Raw genomic sequence first — 15,269 nt, forward strand, 5'->3', positions numbered from 1 at the left:
CCATTTTGTTACGGCTAAAAGGAAAAATCAACATGCATTGAAGGAAATGGGTATAATACCTTTTAGATCACGAGAATGATGGTGGAAAATATGTAGAAATGACTGATGAGCAGTGAAGAACTGATCAAAGACGACGTTAAAGACAAAGAAAAATTAAGAGAAAATTGACATAAAAAAATCGAGAATATGAGAAAATGTGAACAATCGCTTAGTAAAACAATGGAATAGGGTCTGGCTTCAGTTATATCATTTGATTTTGAAAAATAGGGTATAACTAATATTTCATGTGGCAAAAAGAAAAGTTTTTAGACCAAGGTCATTCCTAAAAAGGTTTTTAGTTTTTGGGTTATTTTGTAAATTTATCCGGTCTATAGGGGGTGAGATCTGGAACCGAGGGCAGGGGAGAGCGAAGGTGGAACAATTGCGGCGTCTGAGTTGAGCCACGCCGTCATATTCAATATGTGTTTGCAATTTCTTCTGAACCTCAACTCCATTTCTTCTCCTTCACCCAGATTCCTACTTCTTCAGTAGAACCGCCATTTCCGCGCATGGTGTAGCTTCTCTACTCAATGACCCTCTGCTTCTGCGTTAGAGCTTCAAAAGCCATAGCTACCACCGCTGCAACATACCCCTTCTCTTTCAAGGTACGCCTTCTCCTTCCCTTCTCTTCATTCCTCCATTCCTGCACTTCAAACAACGCCATACCAGCCCTATCGGAAAACCATTATAGAGACCTTATCTTTGATACGATTGAACAAAAGCCTTGGGCCTTTTGCGACAATAATTGGGTCTCCGATCAATTTGGTGCTGTGATCATCGACCCTCATTTGTTTATTCGAGTCCTTGATTCCATTCGAATCAGGCCTAGAGTTGCCTTGCGTTTCTTCCGATGGGTCATGGCTCAACCCGATTTTAAGGGGTCAGAATTTGTGTTTTGTGCTATTCTTGATATTCTTGCTCAGAATAGTTTGATGCGTCCTGCGTATTGGGTGATGGAGAGGGTGGTTAGCATTGAAATGCACGGAGTTGTCGATGTTTTAATTGCTGGGAATATGTGTTTAAAGGCTTTAATTAAGCTTCTTGATATTCTATTGTTGATATACACGAAGAAATCAATGGTTGATGAGTGCTTGTTGGTCTTTTATAAAATGATTCGGAAAGGTTTACTGCCTGATGTCAAGAACTGTAATAGGATTCTCAGGGTTTTAAGAGATGAGAATCTCGTGAGTAAAGCTAAAACTGTGTATAGGATGATGGAACAGTTTGGGATTAAGCCAACTATTGTCACGTATAACACTATGCTGGATTCCTATTGCAAGGAGGGGAAAGTACATCAAGCTTTAGAGCTTCTATCAGAGATGCAAAAGAGAGGGTGTTTCCCAAATGATGTAACATACAATGTGTTGGTTAATGGGTTGTCGAAGGAAGGAGAGCTTGAACAAGCAAAGGAACTCATTGAGAAAATGTTGAGTTCTGGGCTCAATGTTTCAGCGTACACATATAATCCTTTGATCTATGGTTTCTGCAAGAAAGGATTGTTTGTTGAAGCATTTGATCTTGTGGAAGAAATGACGAATAGAAGAGCTTTCCCTACTTTATCAACTTATAATACTCTGATGTACGGCCTTTGCAAGTGGGGGCAAGTGACTGATGCTAGACTGCAGTTTTCCGATATGTTGAGAAGCAATTTTACGCCTGACATAGTTTCGTTCAATATCCTACTGTATGGTTACTGTAGGACTGGGTATATAAGTGAGGCATTTCTATTGTTTGATGAATTGAAATGCAGAGATCTTGTTCCGACTGTGGTAACATATAATATACTTATATATGGTCTTTGCAGGTTGGGTTACTTGGATGTTGCTTTGCAGTTGAAAAAGGAAATGACTGATCTAGGGTTATTCCCTGACATCTTTACATATACTATAATAGTTAATGGTTCTTACAAGTTGGGGAATTTATCAATGGCTAGAGGGTTCTTTAATGAGATGTTGTGCAAAGGGTTGAAGCCTGATCGTTTTGCTTACCTTACTCGAATAGCAGGAGAAATGAAGATCGGTGATACATCTTTAGCGTTTAGCATGCGAGAAGAAATGTTAGCAGAGGGTTTTCCTCCAGATTTTGTCACATACAATGTTTTTGTGCATGGACTTTGCCAACAGGGAAATTTTGAAGAAGCGTGTGATCTGTTAGAGAACATGGTTTATGATGGTCTTGTTCCGGATCATGTCACTTATACTAGTATCATTAATGGTTTCATGAAAAGAGGGCACTTGAGGAAGGCTAGAGAGGTTTTCAATGAAATGCTCAGCAAGGGTGTAGCCCCTTCTGTAGTAACATATACAGTTCTCATTCGTGCACATGCAGCTGTGGGAATGCTGGATCTAGCATTTATGTACTTCTCGAAAATGCTGGAGAAGGGTGTTCCAGCAAACGTGATTACATACAATGCTATAATTAATGGTCTTTGCAAGGTGAGGAGAATGGAGGATGCTTATAAATATTTTTATGAGATGGAAGAAAAAGGAATTCTTCCAAATAAGTTCAGTTATACCCTATTAATAAATGAGAATTGCAATATGGGTTACTGGGAAGAAGCTCTAAGATTGTACGGAGAAATGCTAGATAGAGGAATTCAGCCTGATTCTTTTACACATAGTGTGCTTCTTAAGAGTCTACATACGGATTATAAAGTCCATGCTCTACAGTGTGTAGAGAGTCTGACTCAAAATGTTGAAGATAATGTTAATGCCAGGTGATGATAAAGGAAATGGTGGATTCCAGGATACTCAAGTTAGAGACTGATGTATCTAGTGTATATTTATCCAATCAAGTGATGGTTAGCCTCTCAGAATTTTATTGAAGCAATTAACCTCAAATAATTCATTAAGTAAGAATTTTCTCAAGTTCATGTATCTTCACGACATTCAATCTGACATATTTTTGGCAAATTCTTGTTTGTAATTAATAGTGTGTGCTTTACAGGATATAAATGCTAATCGGTGGTTTGGAAGCTTTATGGATTGAGGATGCATTTCATAATTCCATTGTTGGTCCATTACTTTCTGCAACAGAGTTGAAGCTGAAATCAGTTTCTGTTGGACAAAGACGTTGATCGTCACACAAGATTGGTTTATATAGTGATCATCACTGTATCAGGTATACATTTGATTCCAAACTGTAAATTTTTTGGGAACGTTATATTAATTGTTTTCAAGTACTTTGGAGGGGAGGGGAGGTCATCAACTTGTATCTTCTATTGTAAGTTAAAAGTTATCATTAACATGAGGTAATAATCGATATCATATGATTAATTTACCTCCATGAGGGGAAAAGAAAAAAGGCAATTATTCTTCAGTCCCTTAATGTTTAGTAATGGTTTCTGTCCATTAATGTTTAGTAATGGCTACAAAAAGGAGGGGTTCCAACAGACCAACTCTAGCTATAGAAATGAACTCCAATCCAGAAGATCCAAGACTAAGATCATATTTTCTAAAGCAAATATGAACTTCTGGTCAAATTCCAAAATATATTTAAAACTACTACTTTTATAGTTTTTAAAAATAGAATTCATAAGAGATTATGGGTAAATAATGAGTCTATATTTTAAAAATTAAGAAAATATAAGAAAAATAAGTAGGTACCAAATCCTAAGTTTCAAGTGCTTGTTGGATATTTTAATTTTATTTTTGGGTATAATGTATGTTTACACTGATATGATCTCTCTTTCTCCTATGAAAGCATTCTTGCGTACGCCATCTGTGGTAGCATAAGGTTAGAAAGTTGTCCTAGCCATAATCATAACTGCAATAAAATCGCTTTTGGATCTTTACTCTTTCACATCACCCTGACACACTAAATTTGTTGTGGCAATTGCTTTAGATGCCAGAACCAAACACTCCAAAGCCACCAAAGAATCAGCCCTGTATTCAGTTCCGCCTGCAATGGCGTAACTGCCTATGTTGGAAAATTGGAAGTTGGAAAGAAGGCTTGCCGCTTTTTTTTAGATTTGAAAAACGTTGGGCTGGAGAATACTGTAGTTTTCTTTTGGTTTAAATACTACTTTGATTCCTAAACTTTCGATTTTGGTTCATTTTGGTCCATGCTTATACTTTTGTTATTTTTTCTTTTTTTTTTAAAAAAAAATGTCTCTATACTTTCAAAATGTCTATTTTTGTCCATGTAGTTTTAAGAAATCATCATTTTGGTCCCTAAATTTTCATTTTTAGTCCATTTTTATATCAAAATTTTAGCTCTCACTTCGTTCACTAAATTTCTTTAAAATGTAGCGATACATTTGTATTAAAGGTAAAAGTTTGCAAATAGGGATCAAATGGACACTTTGAAAGTAAGACTATTATAAATAAAAGTTGAAAGTACGTTAGCCAAAATGAACCAAAGCCAAAGTAGCAGGGCTAATGTAATATTTAAACCTTTCCTTTTCCTTGCAAATAGTTTTAGAGATTTGAAGGAAGAGAAGAGAGGAAAGAAAAGGAGGGGAGGAGAAGCACCACAAAGAATCGTATGAAAGATTAACAAAAAAAAAGGAAACTAAGATGCAACATAAGAAAATATGAAATAAGTTAGCCATATCCCTCTTCTGTGCCACTAACGAAAAGTTGATTTCAAGGCCATTTTAATAATCTCATGAGTTTAATTATTATCTCTTCAAATTTGAACAGAACCACTCTTTCAAGAAAAGATCTGTAGTGTTGTTTTCTTATGAATTCCAATTTTCCTTCTGCTAAAAGATGGATCCCTCCCACCATTTTGGCATATTGAATGTAGTTTGAGTTGCCAATAATGTAGAGAATCGGGCGTGAAATCTTTCTTGGCAGACGCAGTGTTATAGCAATTGATTTCTTTTTCATTGTCATGGCTCGTGGCTGCCTGAAGTGTTTTTTTGTAAATGCTTTGTAATTATTCAGTGAACAACTAGGAGGGTGAAACAATTAGAAACGTTGGCAATATTTGATGAGATCTATATCTTTGTTGTCTGTTGACAGGAAATATTAATGTATTATTATATTTCTCATCTATTTGACTTTGTGTTATCCAAGTCTGCTCTTCCTTTCAATCTAGTTGCCCCTCACAATTCAGTGGAAGATTTTTGTATGCTTGTTTTTTTTTTTCCCTTTTTTTTAATATCAATTCAAGAAACAGAACTTATTTGTATGCCATTATTGTCATTCTTTTGGCCACTGTACAGTCACTACTAACAGAGATTGTGGAGTTCTTGGACCTGCTTCAATGGAAACAAACTGCCAAGTCTGATGATCAACCACTAACAGTACCAGCATATCGAATTATACACATTTATTGTACAACATAAACGGATAAGTTGATTGATAATATCCTTTCATGTAGACATTTCTTTAAAATATGGAAGGTTCTCTCCCCATTGTATAAATTATGCAGCAGGTTTCTCCTTCAAGATAGTTTGAATTTGCAGGTTCGTTCATGTCCCTGGTTTTAATCTTGTAATATACCCTCTCTCTCACACATTCTGCCACATAAAAATATATTCACTGCAATGCCCAAAGGCCTAGGTGGTCGTCCTTCTAAGGTATGGGCAATTTTGCTTCCACCTGCATTTACTTAGACTTGCCTATAAAAACCATCCAACCCAAACTATAATGGTTGGATTAGGTTAGTTTTATTTTTTATCTAAGTTGGGTTAAATTTATTCAATTTATTTCAAGTATTTTAAATTAATAAGGAAAAAAATAAGTCAACAATCTAACTCGATTCGAATTTTAAAGACGGTTTCTTGAGCAACTCTACCAACTCAATTTTTTGGATTGTTTCAAAAAACTCCAAACACAACCTTTGCACTCATATCCTTTCTTTATTAGTCTTTTAACTTTGTTTAAAAATGAGCCTTAGATGTTGTAGGTTAAATCTCGTATATATAAATACATTTAGGCTTTTTATGGTACCGACGGTTAAAATAAGTATTCGTAGATGATTGGAGATAAAATGAGTTAATAACCATGTTATAAATCCAAAATTTATATACCATAAATGTATTTGTTAAATCATATTTCAATTTACATAAAATAACATTGGATTTGCAATTAAGAAAAATGTGTAGGAAGGCAATGCAAATGCCAAATGAATTAATTTTTATAAGAGTTGCACAGTATAAAAATGATGTAGACCACCATTTGGGTGGATGATCAAACGTATTAGCCTTTTAAGCATAGAATACATTCTTCCCTCTCCCCAAAGAAAAATCTCCCGTTGACTTTGTTGAACGTCGACTCTACCACTACCCTATGGAAAACCTGATGCTATCTACAAAATGCATTAAAAATTTTACATTATGTGAATGGGAGTCCCATGAAATAAATTTTTTAAAAAAAATACTTTTTCCTTTTTCCCTATGAAGAAATTCAATAAAAATTATTTCCACTTTTTCCTTGCAACTAATTGGTGAAGTTGCCAGGTCCAAATAAGCAGGAATAATACAAGGGAAACTCCAACAGTTATCCAGAATTGCACCAACCAAGATGGCATTGGTTTAGGATATAAACCTAAAAAACAGACCACAGATAAAAGGAAATGTATTAGGATTTCATCAATGAACAATAGAGGAACAAGTTCTCCACGATCAAGAACCAAACACCAAAATGAGTTAACTCAACTGGCATCAAGTATTTACGATAACATCGAGATCAGAAACTCGATCCCTCATTCCATATATTTTCAAAAAAAAAAAAAAGAAGAAAGAAAGAAAGAACCAGACCATGTCCAAACTTGACGCAAATTAGAAGTTCAACCACGCAAATGGCCAGTGAGAGCCAACAAAATGCCCCAATTTTTTTCACAGGTTTCCTGGAATAAGAATTTCCATCAGATTCTATATATGTTTTCACTAATGTATTAAAAGATTCATGAATCCCAAACAGAGACACATAGAGAGGGTAGGAGAGAGAACCTGTCTTGAAGGTAAACATTGTACTCGCGCATTGTCGGTATGGCAATTAACCACCATAAGACCAATCTGTATACTATTACAGGATTTCTAGGAGGAACCCAGAGACAATACTTCAAAAAGAATGTATTAAGCTCCACCGTCAAGAAGACGATGCAAAGAGCAAGAACTTGAATGAAACGCCATGGACCAAGTAATGGATGCCACTCATCTTTATCCCATTGTGCTGGAGTGAACTGTCCCAAGGTCCGTTTCACCTGGATATAAGACTACGCACTGTTAGATCGTAGCACAGTCGTTCAACTGAAAGAGGCATACCCGAAGCATTTCAAGGAAATGATGATAATTCATAAAATAAAAAAATAAAAAAACATAGAACTTCCCCTCAACCCAGCAGCAGCCCCCAAAAGACAATGGCTGAGTACATTTCTTCCGTAATTAAATACAGTTGAATACATTCGGAAATAAGTGGAAATGTGCATTCCTAAAAATGGGAAATGTCACATATCAGAAGAGCCAAGCAAGTTTGCCAGATAAACTTGTCAGTCAGCTCATGGTTGATGTTCCCATATTTGGAGTTTCCTTCTCTCTCTAAATTCTTCATAAGATAACTTTCTCCATTTCATCTAGATCCAGAATTACCGGTACCATATTAAAATATCTTGGTAAGCACTCAAGTTAATCGTTAATCACAGTCAGGGCAATAATTCCCATCAGTAAGGAACAGAATACTTGATTAGTTTTGTTTATTGATAGGAAATCAATGCAAGACTTACTTTTCCAATAATATTAGGCTGACGGCTTAGACCAACCCACTTGTATGTTTTCCCATCAAAATATCGAACAGTACGCATCCCTGCCCATATTCCTGCAAAACAAGTAATAGAAATGAGGACCCTTCAACTAAACACAAACTAATAGCAAATCCTGTACATCCATTCTTTAACCTTGTAGTCCAAAGTCACCACACAATCATAGAATTTATGGAATTGGACTTTGTATGACAAAACAGCTAGAAGGCAATGACCGGTCGGTCTTTACTTCCATATTGCTAGAAACTCTTCAAAGAATGCACACCTATACTCCCACCCATCACAATTATACTCAAATCGTTACTTTGAGGTTTGATAACATTAGACATGTAACGTGGAATATTCCTACATCACCTCATAGAGTAATCCTAAAAACATAGAATAAGGAGATAAATTTGCACAGCATTTTGCTGATCAAGAGCAGCCGCAGTAAATCCATGGTTTGCAACTGGAACCATTAATAGGAATTTCTAACTCCACACTTACTCTGAGTATGGCTAACCATACGACTCATCATAACACTGAGAAAACAGGTAAGAAAGATGTCACAAAGGAGAGAACTAAGAACTAATACCTAAGAAGAATCAATATGGACTTGAACGAATGCAGTTCGGGAAAGTTTGAGCTGAATGGCCTCACATCAACCGTCAATCCCACCGGTCATAATGGTTTTTCAATGGCACAATAACATAAAGGAAACATTCTGACTGATCATTAAATTGGAAAAGCGTATGCTCGTCATAGTCAGTTCAACTGTAAACCTACCAGGAGTCTGGTAACACTAACAACATTAAGATAGTGGCAAGTTTTAACATAAAGATTGTTGCATACTATAACCACGCTTTTCGGTAATTAAAAACCATGTCCATATCATATTCATAGCCATATCATCCACGTGAAGCATAATATTTTCTGTGAAAAATCCATAACCAGGGTTTCATAAAAGGACAAAAGAGCATATGAAAATTGATATTATATGCTTAAATATATACAGACCAAGTAATTTCCAGTTTCTATTCTTTTCTAGGAGCGAGGAACTCACCAAACCAATTGCAAATTAAAATGTCAAGGATAATACTGTCCCACCAGCATTCGTTGAAGTTTGGTAGCATATGGCGGAAGGTAAGCTAGACAATAAGAGAGTTTACAGTTAAATGGCCGAAATGAGTGAGAAATTGCATGAGTCAATGATTACAAACAAAAAAAACATAAAAGGTCATGAAATGAAGAAACAAGCTTAATACATTATTTGGTCTTGGTCTTGTAGTACACATCATTTTTTTCCCCGATTATGTTCCTATTTTACTTTAGAAGTTCCAGTGACCTCATGACATCACAATTTTCAGCCAAGTCCCCCCAAATAAAACCAAGTAATAGAATAGTAATAGAGTTTTTAAAAAGCTACTAATCTCTTCAAGTTTATATATTTTTTATAAATAAAAAATATCCCCGTTCTTTTCTAACCTAATTGGAAAACTCAACCAACCCTACCCTAATAAATAAAGAACTCACTAAATTAGATTTTATCAAATGACACTCCAGATCTCATTCCTTTTTTTTTTTTTTTTTTGGGTGAAAAAAAGCCACACCACCCTTTTCAAAATTTTGGCAACTCCACTAAGTTAGTACGAACTTCCCGTTCTCTCCACTTATGGAACTCTTGCCCTTCCACAGATTTTGTAGAGATCTTTTGCCATTTATACAACCAGCTCTTTTCTCTGTTTATATAACCCTTTCTTCGATCACGATGCTTTGGAAATTGTCAAATTTCCATATAACTTTGCGACCTCTACTTTCTTTCCCTCTAGTAATGGACTAGCGGGGTTCCATTTCAATAATTAATTTGAAATATATATTCATTCTCAATAATTAATTTCAAATCTAACTGCTTGATTGAAACTTTTGTACTTCTCTAGATAAAGTTGAAACCTTTGCAACATTAACAACAAAATTGAATAAATAGTTGACTACTTTAGGAACCAAATGATAGCAACATTGCAAGGATGGAAAAAACAATATATATGTATATATATCTAACCTCCATTAACTCGAACCCAATTGATAGTACCCAAAGAAGGGGCTGATTACGGATCAATATAGCCTTACCCCACCATCCAATTATGTGAGCAGGAACAAATTCATCAAATAATGTTGCCTGAGTAAACAAACATAATCAGAAACATGAAGTGCCTCGAGAATATACTAATAAACAAAATTCATAGAAGCACATGAGAGAAAGCTATTGAAATTGGAAAAGAAGAAATCATACATAGACATTCTTAAACCTGCTTGTGGGATTTTCGGGAACAAATATACGACAATCAGTACCATATGATCTCTCAGGAAGCTCTAAATGAATAATCAGAAGAAAAATTAATTAATTAGAACACGAAGTTGAAAAGAAAACGCCATAAGACAAATGTCCATGATCTAAAGGCATAAACTTATTACCAAGGCCTAGATCAGGATGAAGAAATTTCATGAATTCTCGAGCATCATCACGTTTCTGAAAATAAATTTATGGATGAGCAAATACAGCATACAGAGCTATTGAAGCTTCACTATATTTTGAATGCTAAGTGGCATGAGAGTAGCTAAATGGTTTTATCAAGGAAGATGCAAAATATGAACAGTCGAAGTATATATTAATCCAAGAACTTTGAAGATATGTATACCTGGAAAAGTAAAAATGTGAGTGCTACAAGATAAATGACAGCCAAACCATGTACTAAGCGCCATACGGCTGGATGCGGCCTAATAAGAATCCTGCAAGACAGATATTATGAATCTGGGTAAAAGAATCATACAATGATGAAATATTCAGACTCGTGCCATCAAAACTCAATCCCCTAAAGAACTATGCTAATTCAAATTAATATTATTCTCTTTCCTTTTACAGTAATATAAAATTCAAGTTACGGAAAAAAAAAACAAATGAACGATAATGTTCTCAAAATACACACAAACACACATTTTCCCCTAAAAACAGCATTATTATTTGAATATGAAACAAGAACTCATCAAACAAGGCCAGAGGGAAGAGATTTTCCTCTGTCAAGGAGATTATAGAAAACCACCCCAGTCTAAATAAATCAAAACACGGTAGTTACAAGGATTTAGATGCGAGAAACTCCAATTGATTAGAAGAATCAAGTAGCAAAACAAAGTATCTTCATTCATCGAAAATTAAAACATCTTATAATGATGGCCAAATCATGCGTTAAATCATTATTCATTAGTCCTTCTAAAGACCACAGTGATCAAGTCTCTACAAATTGATAGCCTATGATAAAAGTCAAACCACCAAAAAACTATAAGCAAACTCTTATTTCTGAAATTGAAATAATTACTTACGTAGAAGGAGCTTGAAGCAAGCAATATGTAAGGAATACAGCGATCATTGCCCACACACCCCTATGAGAAGCAGCATAAACTAAAGTTTATCAAGAGGAAAAGACAATTACTTGTTCTTGAAGGAGAAATATTTATCATTCTGAAGCAGACCTTTTAACAGATGTAACAAGATCACTTGATGCAGTGCATTCAGGATCTAGAGCTCCACTGGCCCAGCTGACAAACAGACCCGTGCAACAAAATAAATTCATTGCTGCAATTAGTTCGTGCAAAAGCATTCATTGGAAAGAAAAACAAAAGGACTTCATTCAAATTTTGAAAAAAATAATTGAAGGCTATATATCTTCCAAGACTGAATATTACCATGCACTAGGAAATAGAGTCTCTAGTGCCCTCCCTTTATTCTTCCTATCCAAAGTGTTAGAATCCAACCCAAAACTATAAATGTCGAAGACCATGGTTCTGAAAGTGATGAAGAGGATAGGTGATAGAAAAATAAGTCCAAAAGATAAACTTTAGTGAGAGTTATTATTCTGTTCCTAACAAGATGAAAAGGCAAAATAAATGGCCAAGTGGTTTCCATGTAACCGAGAAGAATTAGAGGAAGCTCAATTATTTATCAACCAGAGAACCATTTACAACAAAAACATGAACTTCCATCTCTCAGAAAGCAAAAGCATTCTTCACTACTTTAGTATTCCAGAAAATAAGCATGGGAGTCCTTAACAAAAGAGAGATGATCACAGAACAGAACACTCACATAAGAAAGCAGGCACCAAGAAGTAACAAAGTAACCGTGCGTGGTCTATAGGCCCATGCAGTCCACGGATCAAGATCATCTACATTTGATAAAAGAGAATCACCATTCTCTCTAATTAGGTAATTCTTTTTATTCACTCTCCTTGGACCAACAAGTTCCATAGATTGTACTGAAAAGGTCAAATTTGCCTACTGCAAAACATGATGGCAAACCATTGGTAGTTATAACAGACAACAACAATTCCTGAAGCTATACACTAAACGTTGATGGGGCCAAAAAATCGAAGAAATTATACAGAACTGACATGTAGGCAACAATGCAGAGAATGAGAACCAATAGAGCAAACATCTACATCTACATATCCAGAGAATGAGAATCAATAGAGCAAACATCTACATATCCAGAGAATGAGAATCAATAGAGCAAACTGATTCAATTAACTTACAACCAGCAGATTTTCGCAAAAAATAAAAACGTGAAATTAGTTGAATACATAGGCTTTTGAAGGGCTTTCTTTTGGAATCTTTAGTCAGAAAGAAACCAAAGCATCTCTGATGATAAAGATTATTCATCGGGAGGCTTCTCTTACCATGTCATTTTTATCCGATTGGGAAAGCTTACTGAAACTCCATGATGATCCTCTCCTTTTTGTAAATTTCATACGTTTTTTTATACAAATAATATATATATATATATATATATAATTAAAAAAGAAGAAGAAGAAGAAGAAGAAGAAGAAGAAGAAGAAGAAGAAGAAAGGAATGGCATGTTGGCAATAAGATGAAGGCTCTTTAGGTGGATTTCAATCAAGGAGGCATTAATCTCACAATGGGCAAGCTAATAATCCTCAAATGATAATAAGGAACGAAATAATCTTTTGTAACAAAAACCTCAAGAAGATGCAGTAGCAACAGAAGAGAAGGAAAGGAATGAAAGGATGATTCCGTTGAATGACATGGGAAGGAAAGACCAAGACCCTACCAACAATAGATATAAAGAAGCCACACCACAATAGCAGGAAGCAAACGACAGGCAGATTGACAAGGTAACCAACAATCTTTTTGACAATTAATCAACCATTCATCATATACTGAGCCACACCTACTGAAACAATGGCATGCATAAGGGGGAAAATGCAATCATAAAATTACCAATTGGAAAGCATACAAAGTCAAATTCTTAAACATGCTACCAAGAAAACAGGTTCTCCACCACTAATGCGATGAAGTTGTAAATAGTTTCATTGAGAAAATTCCCTCACAGCACGCAGCCAAGTCAGACCAACATATTTTGGTCAAAAAGTATGGACCACAAAAAGGGCCGTTAGGTAAAGTGATCAAGAAAACATTCCATTGAAGCATGTGAGATCTATCCCCTTTGCCAAACATAAGGAATCAACCCTACAAGGAGCCAAATTATTGACATTGACATCCCTCGTCATTCTATTACTAATCAAAACATCCAACATCTAAAGTTTAAAGTCAAAGAGACTCTCTAATCACTCCAATCATTTAAGACGGAAAGTAATACTCGTTGAGAGAAAGCTGCTAGCTATCCACATAGCCATCCAGAGAAAAATACCCACATCAATTCCACTTGGGTCAAGATAAGTCTACTAACAAAATAACATCGCGATTTGACAGGAAACTTTTAAATTTGATGTCTTCCTTGCAGAGGCCGCTAAACATTCTGATGGAGATCAACCAGCAGCTTCTTCATCACCATACAGCAGAAATTAATTTAACTCTACATTACTCGACTAAACCAATATGGCATTTGAGGTAAGCTATGATCAAGAAGTTAAAACCCCCACAAGCCAGTGACACAAGAATCATGATGTAGAATAGTGTAAATATGAAAATATGTGGTGTTAACAGAGCAACCTGTCTGTCTTTCTCTCTCATCTTTCCAATTAAAAAAATCCAAAATACCCTAGTCTAGAACCCGCTTTAGCATCCATCTGTAATTTAGAACTTTTGCCTTCACTCTAGCTATAAGTATAAGCGCATCACTAAAGTAGACCCAACTTTGGGGGGAAGAGAGAGAGAGAGAAAAGCCAAAGCTATTGAAAAAGTAAGTCTGGACTGTATGATGATAAAAATATAGTAATTTAAAACAATGATTAAGCACGGATGAAAAGAGTTATCATCATAAACCCATATGATTTAAAGAACCACTTTAAACCTTCTAACTGGCTATTCACCATTAGGACGGCGTCCTCGACAGATATAGGAAGAGTATTCTGTTTCGAGCAAATGCAGATAATAAAACTGAAACCAGACTCCAAACCAAAACACAAACCACCAGCAACTAACATAATCCAAATTTCACTAACAACTACTTAAAGAGGGGAAACACAAATACAAACAACTAAAAACAAACTAACCCACAAATCAATTCCCCTAAAAGCTTTAAAAACCGCAGAAGATATAGGAAAAGAGTGAAGGAAAGCAGAAGAGACATACGTACGTAGTCAGAAGAACAGCGCAAATACAGAATCGCAAAGCGAACGCAGATGATGACGACGCATAGGGCGAGAGAAAGGGAAATCAGACATCAACCCAAAAACATAAACAGTGACAGAAACAGAGGAACGGTGGCGAAAAAGATTAAAGCGAGAAAGGAAAGCAGAAAAGAGAATATTCCTGTTTCGTAATGGGTAGGATAGTTCAAAGTGAAGGCCGACAAACGGCGGTGAAAGCGTGCGATTGAGAACCCAAACCGTAAATCCGAGAAGGAGATGGATAGATTGATTGATTGATAGATTGATAGAGAGAGCGCAGTAGAGAGTGACAAAGCAGTAATGAGAGTCGGAGAAATTGAATCTGGAAATACTATAAACTCAAACAAGCACAGCGAAATTGAGAGAGAAACAGTGAAATGGGAGTGTGTGGAAGAGACTGAGAAAATGAGAGATTGGAGAAAAAGAAGAAGAAGAAGAAGAAGGAAGAAGTGAAGACGATGAAGACGAGGAGAAAAGTTCAAATTTACAGAAGCGAATCAAACAGATGCCATGAGAGAGAGATCGTGTGGGCGATGGTCAAAGATAGATTTGAGGCCTTTTGTTTTTTCTGTTAATTTATTTATTTCTGTTATTTATTTCATTTTTATTAAATTGCCATTTTATCTTGCATTTTGAGTATCTTTTTTATTCTCTTTTTTTTTAAGTATCTTTTTTTTTTCTGGTCCGTACTTTCAAAAATTCAAATTTAGTTTTACATTTCACTTCAATCTATCTTAAATTTATCCAAATTGATATTTTTAGTATAATCTTTTTTCGAACATCTAACTTCGATATTGATAATATAAATATTGTATCAGTTGACATTTATTTATTTTGACTATATATTAATTTTTTTGTGAAAACATCAAGGTCCTGTTTGGTTTAGGATTCATTTTCGTTTTT

At 35.3% G+C, this 15,269-nt stretch overlaps 2 protein-coding genes across 18 annotated transcripts; one reads left to right on the forward strand and one right to left on the reverse strand.

The window, feature by feature from the left end:
* The first annotated feature begins 311 nt into the window (after nucleotides 1–311).
* On the forward strand, nucleotides 312–5,434 carry LOC120081692 (Pentatricopeptide repeat (PPR) superfamily protein). 3 transcript variants are annotated; one of them, XM_039036782.2, is made up of 4 exons: nucleotides 312–2,890; nucleotides 2,986–3,159; nucleotides 3,742–3,774; nucleotides 3,883–5,197. In XM_039036782.2, exon 1 carries the CDS (start codon nucleotides 570–572, stop codon nucleotides 2,757–2,759), a length of 2,190 nt encoding a protein of 729 aa, XP_038892710.1. In that variant the 5' UTR covers nucleotides 312–569; the 3' UTR covers nucleotides 2,760–2,890; nucleotides 2,986–3,159; nucleotides 3,742–3,774; nucleotides 3,883–5,197. The 3 variants fall into 3 exon arrangements, with proteins under 3 accessions (XP_038892710.1, XP_038892708.1, XP_038892709.1); XM_039036780.2 differs by lacking the exons at nucleotides 3,742–3,774; nucleotides 3,883–5,197 and adding an exon at nucleotides 5,210–5,434; XM_039036781.2 differs by having other exon boundaries at nucleotides 3,742–5,197.
* A 655-nt stretch (nucleotides 5,435–6,089) lies between these two features.
* On the reverse strand, nucleotides 6,090–14,917 carry LOC120081483 (L-serine--phosphatidylethanolamine / L-serine--phosphatidylcholine phosphatidyltransferase-like). Of its 15 annotated transcripts, none has more exons than XM_039036412.2 (14): nucleotides 14,333–14,915; nucleotides 11,864–12,054; nucleotides 11,467–11,565; nucleotides 11,254–11,319; nucleotides 11,104–11,163; nucleotides 10,425–10,515; nucleotides 10,201–10,255; nucleotides 10,019–10,098; nucleotides 9,788–9,904; nucleotides 8,792–8,876; nucleotides 7,714–7,805; nucleotides 6,941–7,194; nucleotides 6,749–6,837; nucleotides 6,090–6,536 (listed from the first exon to the last, which is right to left on the reverse strand). In XM_039036412.2, exons 2-14 carry the CDS (start codon nucleotides 12,022–12,024, stop codon nucleotides 6,406–6,408), a joined length of 1,380 nt encoding a protein of 459 aa, XP_038892340.1. In that variant the 5' UTR covers nucleotides 12,025–12,054; nucleotides 14,333–14,915; the 3' UTR covers nucleotides 6,090–6,405. The 15 variants fall into 15 exon arrangements, with proteins under 15 accessions (XP_038892340.1, XP_038892335.1, XP_090172037.1 ...); XM_039036407.2 differs by having other exon boundaries at nucleotides 6,941–7,206; XM_090315911.1 differs by having other exon boundaries at nucleotides 14,329–14,905.
* Nucleotides 14,918–15,269: the final 352 nt, after the last annotated feature.

This window comes from Benincasa hispida, chromosome 7, assembly GCF_027475165.1.
Source record: "Benincasa hispida cultivar pf3 chromosome 7, pf3_genome.v1.1, whole genome shotgun sequence".
Lineage (NCBI taxonomy): Eukaryota > Viridiplantae > Streptophyta > Magnoliopsida > Cucurbitales > Cucurbitaceae > Benincasa > Benincasa hispida.